Source organism: Thalassophryne amazonica, chromosome 21 (assembly GCF_902500255.1).
Source record: "Thalassophryne amazonica chromosome 21, fThaAma1.1, whole genome shotgun sequence".
NCBI classification, from domain to species: domain Eukaryota; kingdom Metazoa; phylum Chordata; class Actinopteri; order Batrachoidiformes; family Batrachoididae; genus Thalassophryne; species Thalassophryne amazonica.
Window position 1 is genome coordinate 23602447 of NC_047123.1, and position 26490 is coordinate 23628936.

Consider the following 26490-nt stretch of genomic DNA (forward strand, 5'->3'; position numbering starts at 1 on the left):
GTATGTCTGGTATTTATATTGTGTATTTATATTTATATTTGCAAACTGTTTTTCTTTTTTACTTTCACTTTTGATACCCTGTGTGTTTCTTATCCTGTGTGCTGCTATATAATGCTGCTAGAATCTCAATTTCCCTGAGGGAGTCTTCCCAAGGGATCCATAAAGTTCTATCTAATCTAATCACCCTATTTTAGTGTCAAACCCACTCTTCACAATAACTGTGGGCTGTTGTTGTTATGTGACAGCATGCACATGCAACCGTACAGGACATCAGAGGTGTCCTCCAATGAGTCATGAGAGACCATCAGATGATTGCACTTCTTGATGCAATCATTACTTCCTTTTTGTCTGTTCAGGAAGCGAAACACATATCACACTATAAAGGAAGTGTGTATTCGGAAGTATGACACATTTTTCATTGAAGGTCAAGTACTTGTTCTGCGAATGAATGCATCTGTGGCTCATTTGTTTCACTTTTGTTTGTTTTCACCCACAGACCGGATAGGAAATGTCTATCGTCTGGCCAAGGAACCCATAAAGACTTTTCTGTTCAACCTTGCCAGAATGATTACGCTAGATCTTGATGCCATTAGTAGGCAAAGATGAAATGCACACGTTAAATTCAAATGTTGCCTTTGAAAACAAGCAGATTGTTCTGGTGGGTGGTGCAAATTGGGGGGCGGGGGGTGTGTGTGTGTCATTTAATGGGTCACTGGGACAGTAATTGTCAAAAAAAAAAGGTATGGGGTAGACTAGAAATAAAAACATTGTAGGGTAGAATAATTCTTGATATTATCTTCTTTATTGCAAGGTTGGGTTGGTTACCATAACCAGTGTTGGGGAGATATGGTCAAACATGCTACATGGCTATAATGGTGCCATTATAGCCATGTAGCATGTTTCCTTAGGGGTGATCCAGCAGGTTCCTCAATGTTGAGGACCCTAGCAGCTGGAGAAGGACAAGCTAATGTCCAGGATACACCTAGCTGTGGCAGAGATCCAAAGAAAATGTCATAGCACTGAGTACCATGGTAATTTCACTCAGCTCCATGTTATGTTATTCATGATGTTATAGGTGAGACTTCCTTGTTAAACCCCATGAGGCACAATGATATGACAAAACCACAGTCGGTTTGAAAGTTTGAAGTGTATTTACGGTTTTATGGGTTCTATAAACGTCAACCGAGCTGTTTGTGTTTGCGTACCTTCACTGTCAGTGGAGCCACATGTAAATTGTGCATCGATGTTGTGCGTTTGTATGACCTTGGGGAAGGTTTACATGCACATACCTGCCGCCGCTTTGATCTGTGCTGTGCGAAGACATTCCCCGACCGCCGTGAGTTGGCACGGGGCACAGTTTGAGGAGGAGCCACACGTATGAATCGGCGGTATTGTCCAGTGAATATGCGGTAAGGTGGACAGGCTAGAAGAGGACTGTCTCCTCGGGGGCCGTCCGCAGGGTGGCGATAAGCCCCCCCCCCCCCCCCCCCCCCCGGCCACATGGGGCTTTTTTTTTTCCAAACGGAAAATTGATATTGTGTTGAAAGCACACCTGCACCGTACCTCGCCTGCTCCTTGACACTAATTTGTTTTGTACATATTGTTCCCTCCAGCTGCCTTCATGTCTTCTCTACCCTCCCGCCTTCTGTTTTTACCTCCACTAGGAGGTTAGGATGTTTTGCTTTTGCCCGTGTCTGTTTATTATGTTGATTTTTACCAGGATTAATCAAAAATGTCTTAATTCACATAAAACACAAAACAGGAGGTATAAATTTTAGGGAATGTAAGGTTTTTTATTTATTTATTTGTGAGACGTCACATGCTAGCACATACTTTCACAATTTGATGAAAATATTGGGCTTGTTCGAGAATAAAATTTGGTCTGAATCCAGATAAAAGTAATTTGTTGCATGGTGTAGAATTGGTGCATTTTGAAGGAATTCTTGCCTAAATAGGGGGAGCCAGGAAATTAGCAAGTCCACGATACTTATTATTATTATTTTTATTTATTTATTTATTGTTTACACACCATGTATTAGCATACACGGGGTGTTTTAAGGTCAGCTCTCTATGCTGGACTGTCCCACCTGGAACAGCAGTGGAGCTATTTTATTCGTGGACTGTAGCTCCACCTTTAATCCCGTCCTCCCCCATAGACTGGTCACCAAACTATTGGGTATGGGTCTTCCACACTCAACCTGTAAATGGATAATGGACTTCCTGTTGGCAGTTAGTACTGGGTGTCCCCCAGGGCTGTGTGCTGAGTCCCCTGCTCTATACACTCTGCACTCACGTCTGCATCCCCGCCCATCACAGCAACACCATTGTCAAATTTGCTCATGACAGCACTGCGATGGGGCTCATCTTGGCGGGGGGGATTGACAGTCTGGTGCCGAGACAACTTGCTCCTCAACACAACAAAGACTAAGGAGTCTTTTAGCCCTTATTTATTAGCGGGAGCTGTGTGGAGAGGGTCATGGGCATCCATTTCCTGGGGTGTGAGTTCAGCTGAGTTGGTGAAGAAGGCCCGGCAGAGACTCTACTTCCTGAGAGTTCTCAGGGAGAATAAGAATAACATCCTCCAGAAACTGCTGGTGTCCTTCTACCGCTACTCATTTGAGAGTATTCTTACGTCTCTGTATCTGGTACTCCAGCTGCACTGTGGTACAGAAGAAAGTACCCCAGGGTGTCATAAAGGTTGCTCAGAAGATCATTGGCTGCCCTCTCCCCTCTCTGGATCATAGCTCTTGCTGCCTTAGGAGACCCCAGAGCATACTCCAGGACACATCACACCCCGGTCATGACCTGTTCCAACTGCTAATGTCAGGCAAACAACACAGGCCGATTAAAACAAGGACTAACAGACTCAGAAACAGCCATCAATATGTTTCATGCAGCCAAAAGAAAAACTGAAACATAAATGTCCACATGCAGTCTGCAGTCTTGAAGTGAACTGTGCAATAATTAATGAAAGTAGATGTCTGTCCGTCTGTGCCTTAAAAAAATATTCGGCCCCTTGGTATTTTCCACATTTTAATTTATTTATGCCATTTCAAATATAAAAGGTCATTTAGGCTTCTCAATATAAAAATTTCTAAAATTATGTTCCTTAAGCTCTAACTCAAAGCAGATCTCTACAACTTGATATAAATTAACTAAAATTCTAATCCAATTACATTTTTTCCGCAAATCCGATTGGTTAATCGTGTGAGATTTCAGAGCGTATAATATCAAGGTAACGGTGGCAAAATATTCGACCGTTTCACATTTGGATGTATTACTCCGCGCCCTAACTGGTGTTCTGAGGAGATGTCATTCCTGTCAAATGTCATTCCTGTCCTCCGCGCAACTGCGCTTGCGCACGCATGCACAATATTGTCAGGACGCGGAACTGTCAATTTATGCAACGAGACGCACAATTCATCAGAACACTGTTAGCTGTTAGCACTGTTAGCTGAGAGTGAGAGAAAGTTGTGTACCGCCGCCGAAATGGGTGAATTTAAGATACCATACAAAAGTACTGATGTGGATTCTGATACAGAATTACCTTTTCACATTTGATGGATTTGATGGATTTTCAAATTTGATGGATTACTTTGCGCCCTGACTGCTGTTGGAGCGACGCTGCCTCACGGTAAACCTTGCCGACCAAATTGCCTACAGAAAAATAAACTGCAAACGATGGAATTGGATTAGAATGGGAATAACCCTGTTATGTCTGATGATTTGCAGACGTTCATGCTGTTATACAGTCGCAAATTGAGCTTTAAAACGGGGTTATTCAGGGTTATTCCCTAAATATGAAAGCCAAGATGATGGGTTATATAAGTAATGGAACGCTTTGGTATAACACCTGTAAATAATCACTTTTATTGCCAGTTTTCTTCACACAAGTCAGGGGATGGATACATAAACATTTCCAAGTCACTGAATATCTCTTGAACTTTATTTACTTCAGTTATGAAGAAATACAAACGATATTTCTGTTCAACACTATAACACTACTGTTAAACACTGATATATCGTCTTTTATATAATTTTCTGTGGGTCACTTGACCTTTGACCTTGAAACGTCAACATTAAACTCATGGATGAAATGGGGTGGAGGTTTGTGTGGCTCTTTACCCTGTGAGTATGTGCGTTTGTCCCACATAGTCAGAACATTTTAAATGGTCATGTCTCATTGTCCAACCATGGATGTCTGTGACATATGTCCAATATGTCTGTACTGTATGTTTCTGACCTATGTTTCGAGAAGACTCAATATACGTAGAATTGTAGGACTTTAAAAATGTTTGACACAAAACCCCAACCTTAATTAACTCTTAAAGACGGAGACAAAGGAATTCTGCTCGATATGACCCCGTTATTGTAGTGAGCGCACTTCTAGTTTATCACCTTTGTTGTCTTTCTCTTGTCTCCATCCCTGTCAGAACACGTTGAACATTCTCACTCATTAGTTATATGCTCTGATTGATTGCTATCAGCTGTGGGCGACCCCTAGTACAACTGTCTCCTGTGTCCTTCTCTTCATCACCTTGCTGTAAATGTCTTGTATTCGCTCCAAAGTCAGTTTTCAATACATACATTTTTCATTGTCTGTTTCTCTCTTTTTTTTTTCTCCTCAAATATTTTCCCTCTTCCACGTCATCCCCTCACCTTTTCCTCCTCACCCACTTCCCATATCTGGCCTCCTTTTGTCAGTGCATTCTTGTTTTTATGTTCCTCCTCATTGCACCAGTGGCTGCACGAACGTGTGCGCACACACACACACACACACGCATCTCAACACTACAAACAAACACAGTGATCCTTCCAGTGGTTGGTAATCATAACCTTTAAACCTGTCACTGAAGCTTCCAGTGGCTGTTTGAATGACAGTAGAAGTTTAACACTTTGTGCATCGCCTACACATAATTCATAACAGAGATGATTCCACATTATTTTTCTTGGTAGGGCTTGGTGGTAGGGCTGCACAATATTGGAAAAACTAATGTTGCAACATTTGTTTTTGTAATGTATGTTGCAATATGAAAAAAAAGATTTTTCAACAGATTATTAGATTAGGTGGAATTTAATTGATACGTTGGGAAGACTCCCTCAGGGAAACTGAGGTTTCAGCAGCATTGTATAACCGCACACAGGGTAAGAAGCACACAGAGTATCAAAAGCGAATGCCAAAAAAAAAAAGTTTGTAAATATAAATACACAAATATAAATATAAATGGTGGGGGGGTTTGCGTACCCGGATGATTCCAGGAGCTATGTTGTTGGGGGCTTTGTGCCCCTGGTAGAGGCTCCTAAGGCAAACAGGTCCTAGGTGACGGGTCAGACTAAGGGCAGTTCAGAAGCTTCCATGACGAGTACAAAATCAAGGACCGAGACATTACCCAGTATGGCGGAGCCAGGGCCCCACCCTGGAGCCAAGCCTGCAAGCGCCTGGTGATCGGGCCTTAGCCCACGGTGCCCGTCTGGGCTCAGCGTGAAAGAGCGACGTGGGCCTGCCCTCCTGTGGGTTCACCACCTGCACAGGGGGCCATGGGGGTCAGGTGCAGAGAGGATTGGGTGGCCCGACGGCCCGGTCCGCGCTCACAGCCCCTGGCTGTTGGGACATGGAACGTCACCTTGCTGGGGGGGGAAGGAGCCTGAGCTTGTGCGGGAGGTTGAGAGATACCGACTAGAGATAGTCGGGTTCACCTGCACTCACAGCTTTGGCTCTGGTACCCAACTCCTGGAGAGGGGCTGGACGCTCCACTTTTCTGGCGTTGCCCACAGGGAGAGGCAGAGAGCTGGGGTAGCATTGCTTATTGCTTATTAGTCGCCATGTGTTGGAGTTCACCCCGGTGAATGAGAGGGTCACGTCCCTATGCCTTCAGGTCGGGGACAGGTCTCTCACTGTTGTCTTGGCCTACAGGCTGAGCGGCGGCAGTGAGACCTGGAGGGGGGTGATCAGGAAGCACGGCCTCCCCAATCTGAACCTGAGTGGTGTTCAGTTGTTGGACTTCTGTGCTAGTCACAGTTTCTCTATCACGAACACCATGTTCAAGCACAAGCGTGTCCATAAGTGCACATGGCACCAGGACACCCTGAGCCGGAGGTCGATGATCAACTTTGTAGTTGTATCATCTGAACTTCGGTCACGTGTCTCGGACACTCGGGTGAAGAGAGGGGCTGAGCTGTCGACCGATCACCACCTGGTGGTGAGTTGGATCCGCTGGGAGGGGAGGAAGCCAGTTAGACCTGGCAGGCCCAAACGTATCGTGAGGGTCTGCTGGGAATGACTGCTGTGTCAGTGAGGTCTTCAACTCCCACCCCCGGGAGAGCTTCTCCCAGATCCCGGGGGAGGTTGGAGACATGGAGTCCGAGTGGACCATGTTCTCCACCTCCATTGTCGACGCGGCCGCTCATAGCTGTCGTCGCAAGGTCTCTGGTGCCTGTCACGGCGGCAATCCCCGAACCCGGTGATGGACGCCGGAAGTAAGGGATGCCGTCAAGCTGAAGAAGGATCGATCTACGTTCCAACCCTCACCTATGGTCATGAGATTTGGCTCATGACCAAAAGAACGAGATCGTGAGTACAAGCGGCCGAGATGAGTTTTCTCTGCAGGGTGGCTGAGGTGAAGAGCTCAGTCACTCGGGAGGAGCTTGGAGTCGAGCCGCTGCTCCTTCACGCCGAAAGGAGCCAGCTGAGGTGGCTCGGGCATCTTTTCCGGATGCCCCCTGGAAGCCTCGCTGGAGAGGTGTTCCAGGCACGTCCCATTGGGAGGAGGCCCCGGGGAAGACCCAGGACACGCTGGAAGGACTACGTATCTCGGCTGGCTTGGGAATGCCTCTGGGTTCCCCCAGAGGAGCTGGGGGAGGTGTGTGTGGATTGGGAGGTCTGGGTGGCTTTGCTTGAGCTGCTGCCCCCGCGACCCGACTCTGGGTAAAGTGGAAGAAAATGGATGGATGTATGGATAAATATAAATGCCAGACATACTGACCAATACTGGTTTGTTGGCTACTACTGTTCCTCTCTTTCCCGTCCTCTGTCTTCCTGTTACTTATCCTCCCCCTGAGTGAGTTGTACAGTAGCTGTTTTGAAATTGAGTAGCTGTTGGAAAGAATGAATAATTAAAAAATGATTAGAGTGATTGTGTAGAGGAATGAATCGACTCAAAATTTGACACAATAATTGGTGGCATTCTCATTTACTCTTTCTGAGTTTCACTTTCACCAGGTTCTGATTCCTAGACAGAGTTGTCTGACCAGGAGTCAAGACACAAGCTGTGTTTAATTGTGCTAGCATACCAAAACAAACAAAACGGTGACATCGTAAATCCATCTGATGTGAGTACCAGGATATAGCCACTGTAGGACCAAATCAGTCAAAGAATGCCTGGGATGTTGAGAAAAAAAGTTGACAGTCATGGTCGTGGCAATCCCTCAGTGGCGAGGTCACTTAATCGTTTCCTGGATTGGGATGGTAGATGTGGAGGTGAGGTTGATCGAGAGATGCCTATGCATGGGCTTGTTTAACGTGGGAATGTCCATATATACCAACAAACACACGGTAGTTGATCCATCACCCAGGTGTCATGATGCAGACGGGGGTTGGATATTGACCCCCAACAAGATGACAATGTGGGAATTTGAAAGACAAATGTCAATGCTGTGGTGGCTTTCTGTTAAAGCCACTGAAATTCTCAGGGGGGGCTACAGCCTCATTAGGCCCTACGCTAGAGCCACCCATGCGTCAAGATGAGATATGCGTCACAAATTTAACTTTAAGATCTAAGGACAAGGTTGGTCTTACCCTCTTCTGGTTTTGATGACCATCCCTGTCCATCTTATACTTTCCAAATAACACGTTGAAAGAATTTTTTTTTTTTAGGGTACGTTCGAGCTTGCCTCTGCACAGGCACATCAAAGCAACTGAAGCACAATGAGGCTTTGTGAGAGAGAATAAATGAGGAGCAGCGAGGGAGCCGGCTGAGGAGAGAATGTGAAGTATTTGTGCGATTAGCTTCAGAGGCACAGGGAACATCATAAACAGGCCGGCAGCACGTGTACAGTGACACTTTTTGTCTACCATCCTAATATGAGATCTGACGTCCCCTTTTTTTTCCTATATTAGTATTTCCTGTAATTTTTCTGATGTGGCCGCATTGATCGTGATGCTTTTAAGTCATAATAGCCTGGCAGCCGTTACCCATATGTGAGTACCAGGGTCGGTTGGTTTCTGGAACAGAAAAGTGGACTTGGCATGAGCCGCGTTCCTTCATGCCCTCAACATCGAGGGCCAACGGTTACTTTATTTATTTTTTTTTAAGTACACGCTCACCCGTCTCCCTCCTTCTTTGTCTCACCCACAGATGAGCATGATGCAGTTCAGAAGAAAACGTTCACCAAATGGATAAATGCACAATTCTCCAAGGTAATCTCAAAAATACCAATTTTCTGGATATTGGGGTTTGGAGTGTACCAAAACTAAGCATCATGGATAAGATGTGCTAAATAAAGAAGAAGTCCAGCATTTTTCAACAAAAGCTCTATTTGAGATGTTTTGGGAGGGGGATCACTTGAGACAAAAATGATCTTAATCTTATTGAATTAATCAAATGACTTAATAACCTTTAATTTTTCCATCCATGTATGTTTTCATTAATGTGAACCCTTCAGCATATTCAACATAATGTTTTTATCCAATCAGATGGGGAAGACGACCATCAAAGACATGTTCTCTGAGTTGAGGGATGGAAGGAAGCTGTTGGACCTGCTGGAGGGCCTCACCGGCACCACTCTGGTAAGTTTGTATTATTTACGGTAGTAGCCAGTAAACCAGTCGCGATCAATATGTCTGGTATTTATATTTGCAAATTGTTTTTTTTTTACTTTTACTTTTGATGCTCTATGTGCTTCTTACCCTGTGTGCTGCTATACAATACTGCTGTAACTTCAGTTTCCCTGAGGAAGTCTGAGGGATTAATAAAGTTCTATCTAATTCATTCAGATTTTCAGAATATGTCATAGATCTGTAACATTTCCACAAATTAGATGATCTGATCTTTGTGCAAGCGTGAGCAATGCTCAGTCTTCCTGCAGTGTAGGCTGCACCTGTTTTGGTATCCCATATGTGGGGTGTGGGGCAAGTTTCAGAAACCTGATTTATGCAATATCTTGAAAATGACTTTGTGCAGCAAGGAGAAACTCGGCTCACAACGTCACCTTTCTATAAGTTGTTCAGTGTGGAATGATGATGACGTAATGGAAGACGCAACATGGACTGACGCCCTCTGAATTTACTCCCTATTTTGAGTTGATGTTAAGTTGTATTTGTGTAATACTGATTCCATATTCCATTCATTAAAAGTTTCCGCCTCTAAATCTCAGTGTTACTCTGTGCAGTTTCTAATTTATACTGACTGATGCAGCCTTGTGATTGGCTGATGTACTGTGAGCAGGCTGTCAGCTGATTTTTTGCTGCATTTCTTGTTCCTCAGACCAAAGAGCGAGGCTCCACCAGAGTACACGCGCTCAACAACGTCAACAAAGTTCTTCAAGTCCTTCATCAAAATAATGTGAGTTGTCCGAATTCTAACTTGGTGTATCATGACGTTGGTTGTTGTGTTGTGGGGCTAAGTTGTCTTCAGGTTTTATTGCAAGTGTAGCGTCAGATTCCACTAACAAACACATTATAATATCTCAAGGGTTATTGAGAGCGAGTATCTCCACCACGGTCCAATAATCCTCTTATGTCTTTAATCAGTAGATGGCAGTGTTCTATGCATTTTGACCCCCGGTTATATCACACGGTGTTGACCTGAATCACAACTTAACAGACTTTTCGGTTTTGCAAATGCCTTTTTTTCTTTTACAAATTAAAAAAATGACATATTTCACAAAAGCACATTTATTTGTAAACACCAACACACACTTTACATTCACTTGTGTTGGTTTTTACATAGAAAGAATTAGTCAACCAATCAGTATGAGTAGAGGCTAAGTTTAGCCATAATCCCTTTGGGCATCTGTGTGTTAATGTTCAAATCTCCAGAATTAGTGCATTATTTTAAAATGAACAGATATGTGTTATATATTCACTTTGCACATTTTAAAAGTTTACATTAATGTAATTATGGCGGCACGACTCACGTTTGCTGCAGCCCTCACCCACTTTGCCTCAATTCGGATGATGGACTGCTTCAAGTTTAGAGCACATAACCAATGTCAAATGTATATGTGTTGTCTTTAATTTTGATGTGTGCCATTATTACGGTAACCAAGTAATAATTGTGGATTAATTGCTGTATTTTGTCTAAGGTAATTGGAGTGTAAACGTAATCTCGTTGTTGTTGCATTTGTAATGACAATGATAATAAATCTCATTCCATTCCTCATTCCATGTCATTCATTCCATTCCATTATTCTGTCCGGATTAATTTGATTTATAAATCAAAACCATAAGTCAAAACTGCTTTCTGTTTCAAGACGTCTGCCTCACGGCTGTACCGCTGTATGCTGTCAAGGGTAATGAATTTTTTTGTGGCAGTGTGGCAGCCAGGCCCCTTCTGCTGAGGTGGAGTTGAGCTCAGCTCCTCTCAGCTGCCTCACTGCTGCAAAATACATAGCAGACAGGAGCCAACAGGGTTTATAAATGTTTTTCACCATTACTATGTAGAAAAAATGTTAGTGCTCTAAACATTATCAGAACTAAATTTTATCAGAAACTAATTGGTTCACTGATGGTTTTTGAAGTTAGCTGAAAAGCCAATCCGCTAACAAAAAGCTACCTTCGCTAATTAGCAGTTAGTGGATTAGCGGAACTGTGCCCACCCCTGCTCATTTCTGTTGGCTAATCTTGGAAACTATTCTTCAAACCTAATTGCTGAGCATTAATTCTGATTACTCATCTTTGATCCTGATTGCTGAACTTTGATCCTCTCCAAGGAGGTTATGTTTTTTTTGGCTCTGTGTTTTGTTTTGATATTATAATGAGGATCAAAGGTATCAGGACCAAGTGGTGAATCCTAGTCTTTGATGCTAATAATCACTGAACTAATCAAAAATACAGATTGTCTGATTTCTAAGATTACATTTCAAAACCAGTCTGGATCTGAGGAATTGGGATCAAAAATCAAATATAAATGATCAAAGCCAAAATCAATCTCTTGATGGGGATCCACACTATAAATAAATAAATAAACTCTTCTACTATCCCACCTTCTACCTCCTCCTTAAAAACCACTAATGACCTTTTGAGATTTAATTCAGAATTTGAAACCAGGATTGCTGAGTAGCTCAAAGAAACTGGGGTAATGGTGTGTGTGTGTGTGTGTGTGTGTGTGTAGGATCTTGACCTTTCAACTATTCAGAAATCCTGATTTCTGAGTCGAGGGAATCGGACTCAGAGATCAACTGTGTGAAACAGGCTCAGGATAAAGGAAATTAAAGTTAAAGATCAAAGCCCAGATATAAATGGCCAAAGCCACAATTGGTCCCTTGATCCCGATCTGCTGACAATCGACCAAAGAGACAGATTTATTTGAGTGAAAACATGAGCTCCTCCACAGAGGAAACAAAGAGTCAAATTAGACTCTGTTACGTTGCTTTAATTTAATCACTCTGACCTTTCATTTCAGTTTGTTATTTTATCTACAGCGCGTTCTGTGTTTTTCTTTTTTTTTTCCTCTCTGCTGCGTCTTCTTTCCATGTGCAATAGTTGGTCTTAATGCCTTGACCTTAGCAGTGGGAGATAAGAGACAGGGCATGCTCGTGGTGCATAGCCGGGGCGGGTCTTTGCCTGCAACCCCCAGCTGGCGTGTCTCCGGCAACAGCCAAAACTGAATATCAGCGTTCCCACGAGCCTTTACAGTCCGCCAAGTGGTGGTGGTGGGGGATACCGCTTTTATTATTTAATGTAAAAACAAATGTGCTATTTCTGTGTTTCTGAAGGTCACTACAATAATGCATTAGATTCCAAAGTAAATCCTGCGGTTCGTGCAGTTGCAGCTGAAGGAATGAGGCAAGAATGATGTTTGACCAACAAGATATAGTCCTCACGTTTTCCAAAATATGACTAGAGTAGATATTAAGGGGTCAGTAACCTTCCACATTATGTGCCCCCTCCATAGATATTACTGCCAATCAAATGGAACTGCACCAGAAAACCAAAACTCTAATATATCACTGTATTGTCCATTGTGTAGGCCAGTGGGATTGGTCATGCACGCGCCATAAATCTTACTTTATTTTTAATTCGTCTGCTGTAATTATGAAGGTTAGTGAACTGCATTTGCAACTTAATAATACATATTTTAATATCATAAATTTAACAGCGCCGTATATATTAAAGCAAAACCACAAGATTAAAAAGAATTATAGAAAAAAATCTAACAAACATATGAACAGTTTATAAAAACAAAAAACCAAAATCGCATCCGTCATACGGACCAACAAACTGAAAAGTAAAATAAAACCATATACAAACAAACAGTAGGAAACAAATATGTTTTGAGGATGAGCTTGAAAGATTCCACAAAAGATGACTTTCTAACAACGGACTGCTCAAGAACTTAAGAGCACAATACACAACGACTTTAACCTGCTGACTTCTTTTTCACCCTATGAGGAAAAAAGTCTATGTCCTGCCTCTGCTCCATGAGGAAAAGTGTGGCATTGTCATCCTCTCGTAATTCAGGTGGATCTGGTGAACATCGGAGGGACAGATATTGTTGATGGGAACCACAAACTGACCTTGGGTCTCATCTGGAATATTATCCTTCACTGGCAGGTGAGCACACATGCACATTCTGGCGATAATATCCTTCTTTCCACGCACATCCTACATTAATACACACAGAACTCTTTGTGTTTTTACTGGTTGTGGACACACGGCGCACTGGTGTGTCAGAGATCATGTGTGGTGATGATGGAAAGGTTTTTTTTTTCCAGACAAAATGGTGACGAGTTTGGGTGCTGCATGTGTGTCCGGACATAATACTAGAACAATACAGGCTCGACACTTAATATTTAAACCGTGAATATCCTCTGGAGAGTAGATGAGCTGCATGTTTTTACTTTTTTATGTTTTGTTTTTTTTTTGCATTTAGGTTAAAGACGTCATGAAGGACATCATGTCCAACCTGCAGCAGACCAACAGCGAGAAGATCTTGCTCAGTTGGGTACGTCAGTGCACGCGTTCTTACCCTGAAGTCAACGTGTTCAACTTCACCACGAGCTGGTCCGATGGCTTGGCGCTTAACGGGATCCTGCACCACTTCAGGTGAAGTGGAATCATGCAGTGTGGGAAAACATAACCACAGTTTGACTCTATTTTCCATCCATCCATCCATCCATCCATCCATTTTCTTCCGCTTTATCCGGAGTCGGGTCGCGGGGGCAGCAGCTCAAGCAAAGCCGCCCAGACCTCCCGATCCACACACACCTCCCCCAGCTCCTCCGGGGGAACCCCAAGGCGTTCCCAAGCCAGCCGAGAGATGTAGTCCCTCCAGCGTGTCCTGGGTCTTCCCCAGGGCCTCCTCCCAATGGGATGTGCCCGGAACACCTCTCCAGCGAGGCGTCCAGGGGGCATATGGAAAAGATGCCTGAGCCACCTCAACTGACTCCTTTCGATGTGGAGGAGCAGCGGCTCGACTCCGAGCTCCTCCCGAGTGACCGAGCTCCTGTATTTTCCATTATCAACCATTTTCATGCTAGATGTTGTAATATGAATGTTGCTTCATGTTGCTGTTGCGTTTGAGATGTTTGCTCATTTCGATGTATGCACAAAAAGAAGCGGTATCAGTAGTGTTTCCGATTTTTGTGGCCCCTTGTTCTTAGAAACACAGACATACACACGTGCACACATACACACTGCTCTGTGAACTGTGAGAAAGGCCAGTGTTGGTTTAAACCCGGGACAGGGTTTTGCTGGATCACTGAACACACATTGCAGATCCACTGACCTCATGGCACGTCCCACCACACTCATCAGAAAAGAGTCGTGTCTGAATGCAGCAGCACACTCGTAGTTCCATGCATTTCAGAATTAGTTGCCAACAAGGAATGGTAAAACTAACTTTAATTTAATAAATGCATACATGCACAAAATTATATTAAAGATGCTACAGGTATTCCATAATTAACTGAATAAATAATTACCTGACTACCATATATTCCGGAGAATAATTCGCATCTGTAAAAAAAATGCCTCTTGAAGAGCAAGATTAGATTAGACAGAAATTTATTAATCCCTTGGGAAGGCTCCCTCAGGGAAATTGAGGTTCCAGCAGCATTGTATAGCAGCACACAGGGTAAGAAGCACACAGAGCATCAAAGGTGAAAGTAAAAAAGAAAACCAGTTTGCAAATACAACTATAAATACCAGAAATACTGCTTGCTACTGGTTTACTGGCTACTACTGTTCCTCTCCTTCCCGTCCTCTGTCTTCCTGTTACTTCATATATGAAACCATATATAAGTTGCACCGGACTATAAGTGGCACCTATTTCTGTATTATCAGCTCTTTAATTTAGGATTTTTGAGCATTGTTGTAGTGTATTTTTTTTCATTGCTGATATTTATTCTTTTATTTTTTTGAGTTTATTTTGTTTAGTGCTTCAAATTCTAGGGGAAGTTCTGTAGAAATCAGCATTCTTCACTCTTCTTAATAACAAACTTGTAAATTTTCGGAATATAAATTGCACCAGAGTATAAGTCACAGGGCCTCACAAACTAGCAAAAAACCGCAACTTATATGCCAGAAAATATGGTAATCATTTCTTAAAATAATTATTTGCATCCTTCGTATCATGGTACAGGTTTGTTGCTCAGTTACAAATGGGTGGACTTGGACAATCCAAGTGACATCTGTAATCAAACCCTGGTCTGTACCACACAACCACCTGTTCTGCCAGTGTTATTGTAACTGTTCTGTATGTGTCCAGGCCCAACGTGTTCCGCTGGCAGCAGGTGGTCAGAATGAGCCCCGTGGAGCGATTGGACCATGCATTCACTCTCGCCAAAGAACAGCTGGCTATAGAGAGACTACTGGACCCTGAAGGTACCAATGCTAGAAATCTCCCCTGTCTTTCAGAGAAGTACATGGAAAGATTGGTTGCAGTTAGTCGTCCAAAAGTTACACATTCTCAAACGTCGGCATAAGAGCTCTAAATCCTGCATTCATTTTCTGTTAGCACTCTGGCAAGCCAACAGAAGAGCAATTATCTTGGTAATCTTTGGCTGGCGGTTTCTAAAAAAAAAAAAAATGTTTGCAGGTAGATGCGTGTGCTTAAAATAGCTTTATTCATAAACTTCATGTTCTGTCATGACCCAGGGGCAGTTACACCTGACCTGTGTCAAAGACAGATGTAATATGGACAACGTGCCCCAGCCTGCTGTCACTCGGCTCCCAGCTAAATCATCCCCCGTCACTGCTAACCGCTATCTCCCTCCATCTGCCATGCTGGGCTTTTTTTTTTTGTCCTTGTACACTATGCGTTCCCCAGTTTCCCAGTTGTTTTTCTTGGGACTAATTTCTATCTCTGATCTTCCTGCATCTCCCTCATTCTGCTTTGTCCCCTGCCTCCCTCTCTCTATCTCTCTGTCTCTGTCTCGCTCTTTCTTTCGCTCTCATTCAGATGTGGCGGTGCAGTTGCCAGATAAAAAGTCTATCATCATGTATGTGACTTCGCTGTTTGCCGTCTTGCCCAAAGATGTTAGCATGGATGCCATCAGAGAAGTGGAGACCCTGCCGCGCAAATACAAAGTAGAGGCTGAGGAGCCAGGCCTCACTTCAAAGGTAGGATCAGTTATTAAAGAAAATAAATAAAATGTCATCCTTTGAAAATACTCACACAAGGACCAGCTGAACAGTACCTGATGCGGGATGAATCTTCTGCAGATCATCAGCATAACCACAAAAGTCAAACCCATAGCTATGAACAATCTGCATAAAGAGAGAATAACAAGAACAGACCCTTGTGGGACACCTCACTTCTCCTTGGATGTTTCAGATGTATAAAAAAAGACACACTGATCCACTTGATACTTAAGATCTCAGTCAAACAAGTACTTGACAACAAATACAAAATTCCTCTCTGTTCTGCTCAACAAAACACAGCGATCAACTGTATCAAAGGCTGCACCTAGAATCAAAAACACAAATACCTGACTTGGAATCTGCATCCACATCCCCACCAAATTATTGACCGCTTGAGTGAGTGCCCCTAAAGGCAGACTGTAAAGACTCACAAAGATTATTCTTTGACAAATGTACAAGAAGTTGCATAGCAACCACTTTTTCCAAAACTTTGGAAAAGAATGACAAATTGGAAATAAGTCAATAATTTACCATCGACCGCAGCTCCAAACTGGGTTTCTTAAGAAGTGGTTTTATCACAGCGGCCTCCAAGCTAGCAGAAACGCGTACGGTGGTGAGTGATAAATTGACAGTGTTCAGCAAAGTGGGCGCCAAGCCTTGTTAGCATTGGATCACAGGATCAAGTAGTACATGTAACACCAGTCATGTTTTAGACAGATTCTGTATAGAAATGATATCAAAACTGTTTTGGATTGGAGTGTCCACCAGAAAATAAAGACTGAAGAATTTAATTTCACATTATTTCTCAGAGAGACTGGGATGAACCATGTGACCAAGGGGATCCCCGCACGTCACCTGGCTGAAACAGACAGGGGGCTAGTTTCAGGAGATGGGGATCGACAACACCTCGGTAGTTATGTAGCCAATGACTGTTCGATAAAAGAAGAATTAACTTCAAGATTTCAGGCTGTGTCTTGTGCATATGGAAGATTACGAAGTAGAGTTTTTGACTCACACGAAGTCACCCCGTCAACCAAAGTCAAAGTTTACAACCAGTGTCTGATGCCCTTACTACTTTACGGGTGCGAAACTTGGACCCTTTACTACCACCAAATTAGTGAGCTGCGTACTGTTCAGCAGCATCATCTGAGAAGAATTTTGAAAATCAAATGGGATGATTGCATCAGTAATGAAGAAGTTTTAACTTGGGCAGGTGTTGAAGACATCGAAATCAAACTTGTTACAAATCGACTGCGCTGGCTGGGCCACGCTACCAGAATGGACGATAATAGGCCAGTGAAAGCTCTACTGTATGGCGAACTTACGGAAGGTACTCGCCCCATTGGACATCCCAAGCTACGTTACAAGCATACTTGCAAAAGTGCTTTAAAATGCGGAGGAGTTCTGGGTGGCTGGCAATGGAACGTTGAAGACCGACCCGCGTGGAGAACAATGATACGAAACACTTGCGACAAATTCAACCAGAAAAGAATTGATGCATATGAAAAGTGAAAGGAGAATAGGAAGAAGAAGGCAGCACCAGTGGACACCAGTTTGCGTTTTTTCTTTGCGAATGAACTTTATTGCACTTATTGTGTATTGCAATTGTGTTAAGGATGACTGTTTAATTTTAAATGTGTTCCGCCCGTTTCGGGTTAAGGCATATGGTGGATCGACAACATGTCTCTAGGACTTGGTGTCAATCAAGAACCTAGGCACTAGTACATGTTCCTAGACTCTGGCTCTGATCTGTTCCTGCAGGTATTGAAATTATGAGGGGACAAGGCTTTAACCTCACTTTGTTTTAGCGTTCCTGCTCTACTTTAACAGAGAAATATAATGCTCCAAAACAGGGGGTCTAATTGAGGGGCTTGTTGAAGTGCAACTAATTGTTTCTTGGGGCATACCAACCCAAAATAAACCCAGTGACTAGAACGCCCTGTGTGTCTGGGTACACCTTGCATCCTCATCAATCCCTACTGCCCAATTATTTCAATAGTGACAGCGTCCTTCAGACAGCCAGACGTGTCTCTTCCAGTCACCGTCTGTCTCAGTCTCTCTGTCAGCACCGACATAAATAAGCTCTTACTGCTTTTTGCCAATCATACGATTATTGGTCAGCTGTTTTAAAATCTCAGACACTAATAGGTGCTAAAATATTTGCAGTTGCCTTTAGTTCAAAGACTGCGTGAGAAATGCTACAAAGTATCCCTATTGTGTGCTCACGCAGAGAACAAGGCTGTCCCGCTTTGAGAAAGAGGGTCTGCATCATTTGCTCCATCACGAAAAGAACAGTGGGTGGAGACAAATAGGAAGCAGAGCCGTGACTCACCCTTCTGACATTAGCCAATCAGCACGGTGGCATCTTGTTGGAGAAACACAGCTGTAAACGGATGGAAGGGAAATAGAGGCTCAAATGATTATAGGTGGTAGCTCGCATTATTATACGAGTGATTTGTCCATTTGTCCTTACACACTTTGATTGGGTTCCTTGTTTTTACACCCACATCCATGGCGTAGCTCTTTTAAGAGCTTTTCAGTCAGAAGCCTGGAAATCCTGAAACCATCTCTTAAGATTTTATTACCCATAGGCACATGCTTCACACGGTCTGGAAGGAATGCTGGAAAACCTTTTGCATTTTTTTTCCTGGCGCACTTAATGTCCATTAAGGAAGTAATGCGTCATGCAGCTACTAGCACGATGAGAAAATGTAGGTTTTCTTTGATTGTCATGCACATTAGTTTCCCTGTTAGTGACCTGATTGTTTCTTATGGACTGTTGTCAGTATTAGCCACTTTAGGAAGTGGTCCCATTCGATTTTGCCCGGCTGTATTTTATTATATGCGTGCACGGTAGCATTTATGGTAATTCACTGTGTGTACCAGAAATGCAAAAGTGATGAATGCGGCTTTGAGCGGAGCAAATCATCTGGTGATAATAAAGTGTTCTGTTGAGCCAGACCACAGCTATTTTACAGCCGTTCACGCCGATGAAAAGGCCGAGGCTGCGCTGCGGCTCGCTCTCTGCCGCTGCTCCACTAATTCATAAAAGCTTCAAGGACTTTATCACAGCTCCCAAATTATTCCAAAGGTCACAGATTATTTCCAGCAAATGACCTTTTCCTCAGGTTTGCTACACCAACATTACGTCTGTTCAATTTCAGTCAAATCCAGATCTTTAAGACTTTTCAGGACCAGTGTATGTGACAAGCATTTGTCATCTTTGTGTCACAAATATGCAAAATATATCCCCTTTAAATACAAGCAGATGGTAACCTTAGTGGCCACAAGACCTCAACTTTGGGAATGAAAGAAGCTGACCAACAAGCTTATTTGAAGCAGTGGTGGCAACAGAACACCTAAAAGCTAGCTTCCGTAACTGCAAATCCACTAACTGAAATGTGAAGTAAAAACTGTGAAATAAATAAAAGTCTAAAAGTAAAAAAAAAGAAAAAAAGAAAAAAGAATAAGCTCAACTTTATTTATCCCGAAGGAAATTATTTTGCTAGAGTACTGAATCAGTGACAGAAAACAGTGAACAATGATTTTTTAAGACACTGGCGCAAGATGTTTGACAATATTGCACATAACCCTGAGTAAGTGAATAACTGTTCATTATGTGTTCATCCTGCAGAAGGGGGAGGAGTTATACAGTCAGTTTGCCACAGGTAGGAAAGACCTCCTGTGGTGCACCTCGGTGGTCTCAGTCTATGGCTGAAGGTGCTCTGATAGGGCATCATTGTGGCATGCAGGGGGTGGGAGGTGTTGTCCAGGATGCTGAGCAGTTTCCTCAGCATCCTCCTCTCCGACACCTCCACCACAGACTCTAGCTCAACAGAGCCAGCTCTCCTGATGAGCTTGTTGAGTCTGTTCTTGTCAGCTGCATTCAGCCTGCTACCCCAGCACACAACAGCATAGAAGATGATGCTGTAGACCACCAAGTGGCAAAACATCTGCAACATATTTTTGCAGACATTGAAAGATCTGAGCCTCCTGAGGAACTACAGTTGGCTCTGACCTTTCTTACACACAGCATCTGTGTTTACAGTCCAGTCCAGTTTGTTGTCTATGTGGACTCCCAGGTCCTTGTAGTAGTCCACAATGTCCACCAAAGTTCCATTGATGGTAACTGGATTACCGAGGTGCTGGATAAAAAATACACCATGTTTGGTGGGCTGGTATGAGAATGGTTAAATGTGCCTTCAGGGTCACTCCACAGGTACTGATTGTTATCATTGTCACAGTCATAATAGGAGTTCAAAGAACTATTTCACAAACTGGTCAACCAGCGGTGTGTTTTTTTTTTTTTTTTTTTTTTTTGTAGAATGTACACATGGAGGAAGGAGGCAGCAGCCCACGGCCAGAGACTCCCAGCACGCTAACGGAGACAGAGGGGGAGATGGACTCCGGCCTCCTGGACGTGGACCTGGACAGCTACCAGACCACACTGGAGGAGGTGCTGACCTGGCTGCTCTCGGCCGAGGATGCCCTGCAGAGTCAGGACGAGGTGTCGAATGATGTGGAAGAAGTCAAAGAGCAGTTCCACACACATGAGGTAGGAGGAAAGGTGCAGTTTACACGTGCATGCAAACGTGCAAGTGTGTGTCAGCCCAATTATGAGACTTCATACCAAGACAAGTTTATTTTGTCAGAATTGTTGCCAACCTCCATATGGGCCCTGATCATGTTAAGAATGTCAGCTATTCTGTTTGCGATCATGGCGTATATTACCCATAGCGCTGAGGGGGGTTTGGCTCGATTCCCCTGGCTGAAATATGAATATTTGTGTAGTCTGATGTCTGGAATTCAGGTCGAAACAGAAAGCTGCTAGTGAGATGGTGAGCAACAAAACCCCAAAGCCTCTAACAACCAGGCTTTTCAGGAGGTCTAAAAAAACAGTTCCATTTGTTTCAGCCTGATTTGTTGTTCTATTTCTGTTCCTCCCTCAAAGCCTCATCAGAAACAATGGATGTCATTATGAAACGCTTGTGAACGCGGATTCAAAACAATACTTTTTGTGGGATCCACCAATGTTGTTTTTTTGCCTTAGTTTTCTAAATGTTCAAACAATTTACAGTTGACCAGGGCCACTTAGAAACCCGTAAGAACAGATTCTGATTACCTTTCCTAGCCGACTGTATGTCCGCAAACAAGATACAGTATCTCAAAAAGTCGTGGACAAATTTGGATTATTTTGGAAGAAATAGTAACTCGTGTATAGGCCATGAAGCCTGTTTGTGCCCGTACTTATGGTGCTTTTCCTTCCTGTTTAATCCCGAATAGCAAATCAGGATGCGTTTTAAAGCATCATAGTAACTTATTGATCCATCTTTATTAATCTTGAACAAATTTGGTTTACATAATAGTCACAGCCATCATCTGCATAAAGATGGAAATTGGGATCCCATTGTTGAACTTTTAAAAATTTCATCGCGATTTTCAAAATCATTGATGGTACCCGTTAATTTCTGGGTATTCATAGTCTTAACATCTTGAGTCATGTTTGAACTTCTTTAAATGGGGTATTCGTAGTGTCTACGGCTTGAAAGTTGTTTGATCGTATTCCATCGGGGTAATATTTTTAGCCCAAGCAGCATTTGTTGTGTGAATGATAAATGCTCACCCAGTGTTTTTTTCAGGCCCTCTCAGAAGTGGCTACACTGGAGGAGGGGCTAAACTCACCCCCTAGAAAATGGTCCCAAGAATCAAAAGTCTTTGTGGTGGACACATGCTAAAGGTGTCAGACCCCCGAAAATGCCCCGTGAAGTTCTGTAGTGGCAACATCCTTGTTGTAAAAAAGGTCTAATCAACTTACCTCATTATCATCATGTGCCCTTTTAATTTGGTAACTTGCAAGATGACAGCATTTATTCTTAGCGTGCATTTTACAGGTTACATGTGTTTTTCTAGAAAGCAAGCGGGAACCAAAGTTTAACGTTAGCATGTCCTGTCCTTGAAGCATTTCCTTCGTCACCTTTTCTGTTTAGACGTATTCTCAAGGTATCACCCCCACATAATTTCCACTACTAAGTCATTCTGTGTTGGGGCGGGTACCCAGTGTGTTTACAGGGAATTGGTAAGTGTTAGCCACAATAAATAAGTGGGTAGGACCAGAGAGTTGCCCAGATGTTTCCATGTAGATGCCAAACCCCAACGTAGAGACTCGAACTCCATCTGGATCTACTGTTTTGCTTTTTTTTTTTGTTGCTTTTTTTTGGTGCCAAGTGTTTGGCGCATGGTCAAAGGTATTGTGTATTTTTTACCTAAGTTTGCACTCTCATCTTTAGTTCTTTGGGTGTTTTGTTTCAATATCACAAGACAAGACCTCTCATCCTCTTTAGGACTTTATGATGGAGCTGACGGCACACCAGAGCAGCGTGGGTAATGTGTTGCAAGCTGGCAACCAACTGATTGCCCAGGGCGCCCTGACTGATGAGGAAGAAGATGAAATCCGGGAGCAAATGGCTCTCCTTAACTCCCGCTGGGAGAGCCTCCGAGTGGCCAGCATGGACCGCCAAGCCAGGTGCTGTCTACTCTCCATATTTTTTAAAGTGTATTGCAACTAGCGGTCACATGGTATATGACCCTGCATGACCTGCACAGGACGAATGAAGCCCCACAAAAAAAGCTAAAGCTAGCTTGGTTTGGGGGCTTATTAAAAAATATGTTTTTGTGGACTGGACAATGGTTTTCATGAAGGGTTTTGTGGATGTGGGTATTAAAAGTTTTCTTTCCTCAGTAACCGTGTATAACGTCACCATGCTACCCATAGCTGCTAAAAGTGCTACCGTAGCTAACGTATAAAATTCACTTGACTGATATACTGGAGCACAGACTTCTTAGATGATTTCCTAGTTCAGTTAACTACAGAACAATCCATATTAATATAGAGATTTTTAATAAAATGCTCAAAGGACAGACATGGCCATCTACAACAGCTAGCCGCTGTGGCTTGTGGTCTCTAGTAGCAGAGTTGACTCAGCAGCACACACGACCTAGCACTCAAAGCAACCACGTCACTAATTAGTCGTTAAAAAATAATTCACCCTGGGTACAGTTGTCATGGAGGGGTAAACTAGCTATTTGTACCAGGCTGTAAACATGTTTGTTTCTTCGCTAAAGTTGGACATTTTAACATGGGCCTCTTCAAGAGTCAGTCTGCTCACTTTTGGAGTGGCCATTCAATTAACAGCCCCTTTTCCCATTTCCGGGTAAAGGGTCTGAAGTCTGAAGCTCAACCTGCAGGATCATGGTTTTTAATGCTTTAGGGAAATACTCACGCACACACTAACGCATGAATCAAATTCTTGATGTCCAATGGAGAATTTATTAACCCTGATTAGAAGTACGTGTTAGTGTGTTTCACACCTCATTGTTTCCATGTCAATGTTTCTGTCTCTCACTGTTCCTTCTCCAACTCCAGGCTTCACGAAGTCCTGATGGAGCTTCAGCAGGAGCAGCTGCAGCAGCTTTCTGATTGGCTCACACAGACCGAGGAACGGATCAGGACCATAGAGACTGAGCCGGCCGTGAACGGCCTGGACGGCTACAAAACACAGATAGAGCAGCACAAAGTAAAGACTGATTTGCAACGTGAAATCACTTAAGAGCTACACCTCTTTTTTTTTTTTTGTAATGGATGTCATTTGGGAAGTCACTGGAAAAAGGCACAGCGGGTTCAAGGATAATGGAAAAGAATATTTTGTGTACTGTTAATCACTAATTTGTGACCTCTTTTGTATTTGCACTCAGGAGCTTCAGAATGACCTGGAAGCAGAGCAGGTGAAGGTCAACTCTCTAACACACATGGTGGTGGTGGTGGATGAGAACAGCGGTGAGAGCGCCACTGCTGTCCTGGAAGAACAACTACAGGTCAGTTACCTACCTTCCATCTGGAAGAAAACATGCCGTCTGATTTTTGACAGATTTTGATGCTGTAATGGTTTTTTCCTCAACATAAGAATGCCTTGGTCTTTCCTTTATCTTCAGTCTTTGGGTGAGCGTTGGGCTGCTGTTTGTCGCTGGACTGAGGAGAGGTGGCAGAAGCTCCAGGAAATCTTCATGGTGTGGCAGCAGCTTCTAGCAGACCAGGTAGAACATTACCTTTTCTCTGTCCTTGGCTGTTTTTCTTTCTGGACTCCTAATTAAACGACCTACTGTAGGGGATAATTTCGACAGTCACACCTGAAAATCCTAGGCACTTAATTCTGGTTTGTGATATTTGATATTTAATACAAATATTTTACTATCTTTCAATATTTTGGCAGAATTTGTTTAGAACATGGTTGGAACAAAAGGAGGAAGCCTTGACTGAAGTGCAGACCTGCAGCTTTAAGGACCCCAGTGAAATGAATGCCAATGTGCGCCGATTAGCAGTAAGTACTTTGGTTTCTTGGCAGTCATTATCTTGCACTACCACTATAGTATTTAATACTAGTGATTCTAATAATGCTATCTATTGATTTTTTTTTTAACTGTTATTCCTGGGTAGTGTCACTTTGGCGGCAAGTTGAGTGTCGTAACCCAACGATCCTTCTTGGTCAAGTCCTCCAGCTCCAACTTGTGGGATCACAAGCCATCCAAAGGCCTTTTTATTCTACCTCATCCATGAATAAGATCCCAATATGTGGTTCAGCAACTTCTTCTATTTATTTGGAGGTGTACCTTCAGTCCGACCACTTAACATATGACTACAAACCCTTCCAATCACCATTCTGTAGAATAAGCCATTCGAACTACACTATTGGCAAAGATCAGCGATGCAATCCCGAGGCCACCAGAACAGACGCTTTCTGATCCTTACCTACACCGTGAGATTGTATTCATGAAAATTACAAATAGAATTGAAGAAAAGCTGCAACCATGTCAAAGTCCAACACCTGCAGACGTGGTTGACATTGTCCCCTCAAGTCAAGTCTTGGAGCATGGAACTGCCTTGGGTCCTTGATGGTAACCACCCAGGCAGACACCCGGTCAATTTCCACATTTCTAAAATGTTCCTGAATGCACCCATACAGGACCTTGACTGGTTGTAGCAAGGTTGTAGTTAATGCGATCACTGGACTCTGTTGACGGTTTTAGAGTATCCCAGAATCCTTTGCTTGCTGGGGATGGAGGCTTAATAATGGCTCAGCTTAATGCTAACTTTAATTTTGAAAATACCATAGACATGCTAACGCGTTAGCATCGGTCCCATTTTTAAGTTATAAAATACATCTATCAACTGTTTCAGAAGACCATAACAGGTCGGTTTAACAAAAAGGTAAATATTACTCACAGACATATGCTCTTTAGATTTTTAGCGGGGGGAAATTAAGATAAAACAAAATAAAACAAAGAACCAACGAAGCAGCAGATCAAAGATCGAAGCACTGCTTCACTGGTTCAAGGTTCAAAGCAAAGCTGTGCTGCAGAAACACTTGATTACAGACCCGCTGCAGGGTCTGTAATAAATGTAGAGAAATGATCATTTTCCTGACAAACACCCCCAAAAACAACGGCCACTCTGAGGGACCGATAAGGGAATCGTTAAACAAAAAGGGTATTGATGTCGATGGATCAAAGCATTTCTTAAGGATACCCGAAAAGAACCGGTTCCCGACACACGACCCTAACAGCAACACGATTTTTAGAAAAAATAAAACTCACATTAAAGACTCAGGATTATCTTAGTTAAACACCAAAATACATATTTAGGTTGAACTCACCTTCATAACGAAGCAATGTTGCAAACAATTTGCCGCAAACGCTTGTTTACACTGACAACGAAATCTCGGCCTCCCCAGCGAGAATGTGATTGCGTGCGAGATTTGACACCATAAAGGCGGCAATGCCTGTTTAGAACTCTATGCATTTGCATGTTTGACCCTTCTGCTTTAGGTTTCTTCCTAAGATAAAAAAAAAAACACCTGAGGGACTTTTTTCTTACCACTGTTGCCAATGTGCTTGCTCAAGGGGTGGGTTAGGCTAGACTTTACCCTTGTGAAGCACCTTGGGGTGAGATCTGTTGTGATAGGACACTATATAAATAAATACATTGAACTGAATTGAATTGACAGCTAGCAACCTTTGGGGACAGCCAGTATCTGCTTTGCTTCCAGATGTTTTCTCCTGTCCTTAATGTAGACTCTAAAGGAAGACATGGAAAAGAAGAAGAGGACTTTGGATCAGCTGTCTGATGCAGGACAAGATGTGATATTGTTACTTCGGAGTCCTGAGGCCAGAGCCCAAATTGAGGGAGACACAGAGGAACTGGCTCATAGATGGGACAGCCTGGTACAAAAGCTTGAGGACTATTCCTTCCAGGTATGCATATATATGTATCGTCTCCTTTTTTGTTTTGCTTATTGACTTTAAAAGGGATCATTAAAATGTTAATGCCCTTGGAAACCAATCCTGAAAAACTTGTGATTTTGATGGATTTCTGACTGCTGCTCTAATCCACTGCTAAGCTAATGGAAGCTGTGACCAATGCCGGGATGACTCAGTTAGAGGAACAAGACATTGTGGATACAGTTGCCATAGCTGCAGCTGACCAGGAGTTTGCCCCACCTGCTCCCGCCAAAAGAAGATTGATGGAGACAGATATAGAAGTCAAGCAAGTGTAAGAACCGAGACACACAAATGACTGACTGTACCTCTAAAGGTATAAAAGTGTTAGCGGCATACAAATGTGCGTCAATACGAGC

At 43.1% G+C, this 26490-nt stretch overlaps 1 protein-coding gene across 1 annotated transcript in view; it reads left to right on the forward strand.

The window, feature by feature from the left end:
• The window catches only part of utrn (utrophin), a 301805-nt gene that overhangs the window by 26391 nt on the left and 248924 nt on the right, over positions 1-26490 (forward strand). Inside the window, 15 exon segments of the mRNA XM_034162029.1 lie at positions 8355-8416; positions 8693-8785; positions 9483-9560; positions 12680-12772; positions 13092-13264; positions 14928-15043; positions 15621-15781; positions 20127-20357; positions 22144-22325; positions 23226-23376; positions 23555-23674; positions 23792-23893; positions 24070-24177; positions 25928-26107; positions 26254-26405. Of these exon segments, the coding sequence (XP_034017920.1) occupies positions 8355-8416; positions 8693-8785; positions 9483-9560; positions 12680-12772; positions 13092-13264; positions 14928-15043; positions 15621-15781; positions 20127-20357; positions 22144-22325; positions 23226-23376; positions 23555-23674; positions 23792-23893; positions 24070-24177; positions 25928-26107; positions 26254-26405 (2002 nt within the window).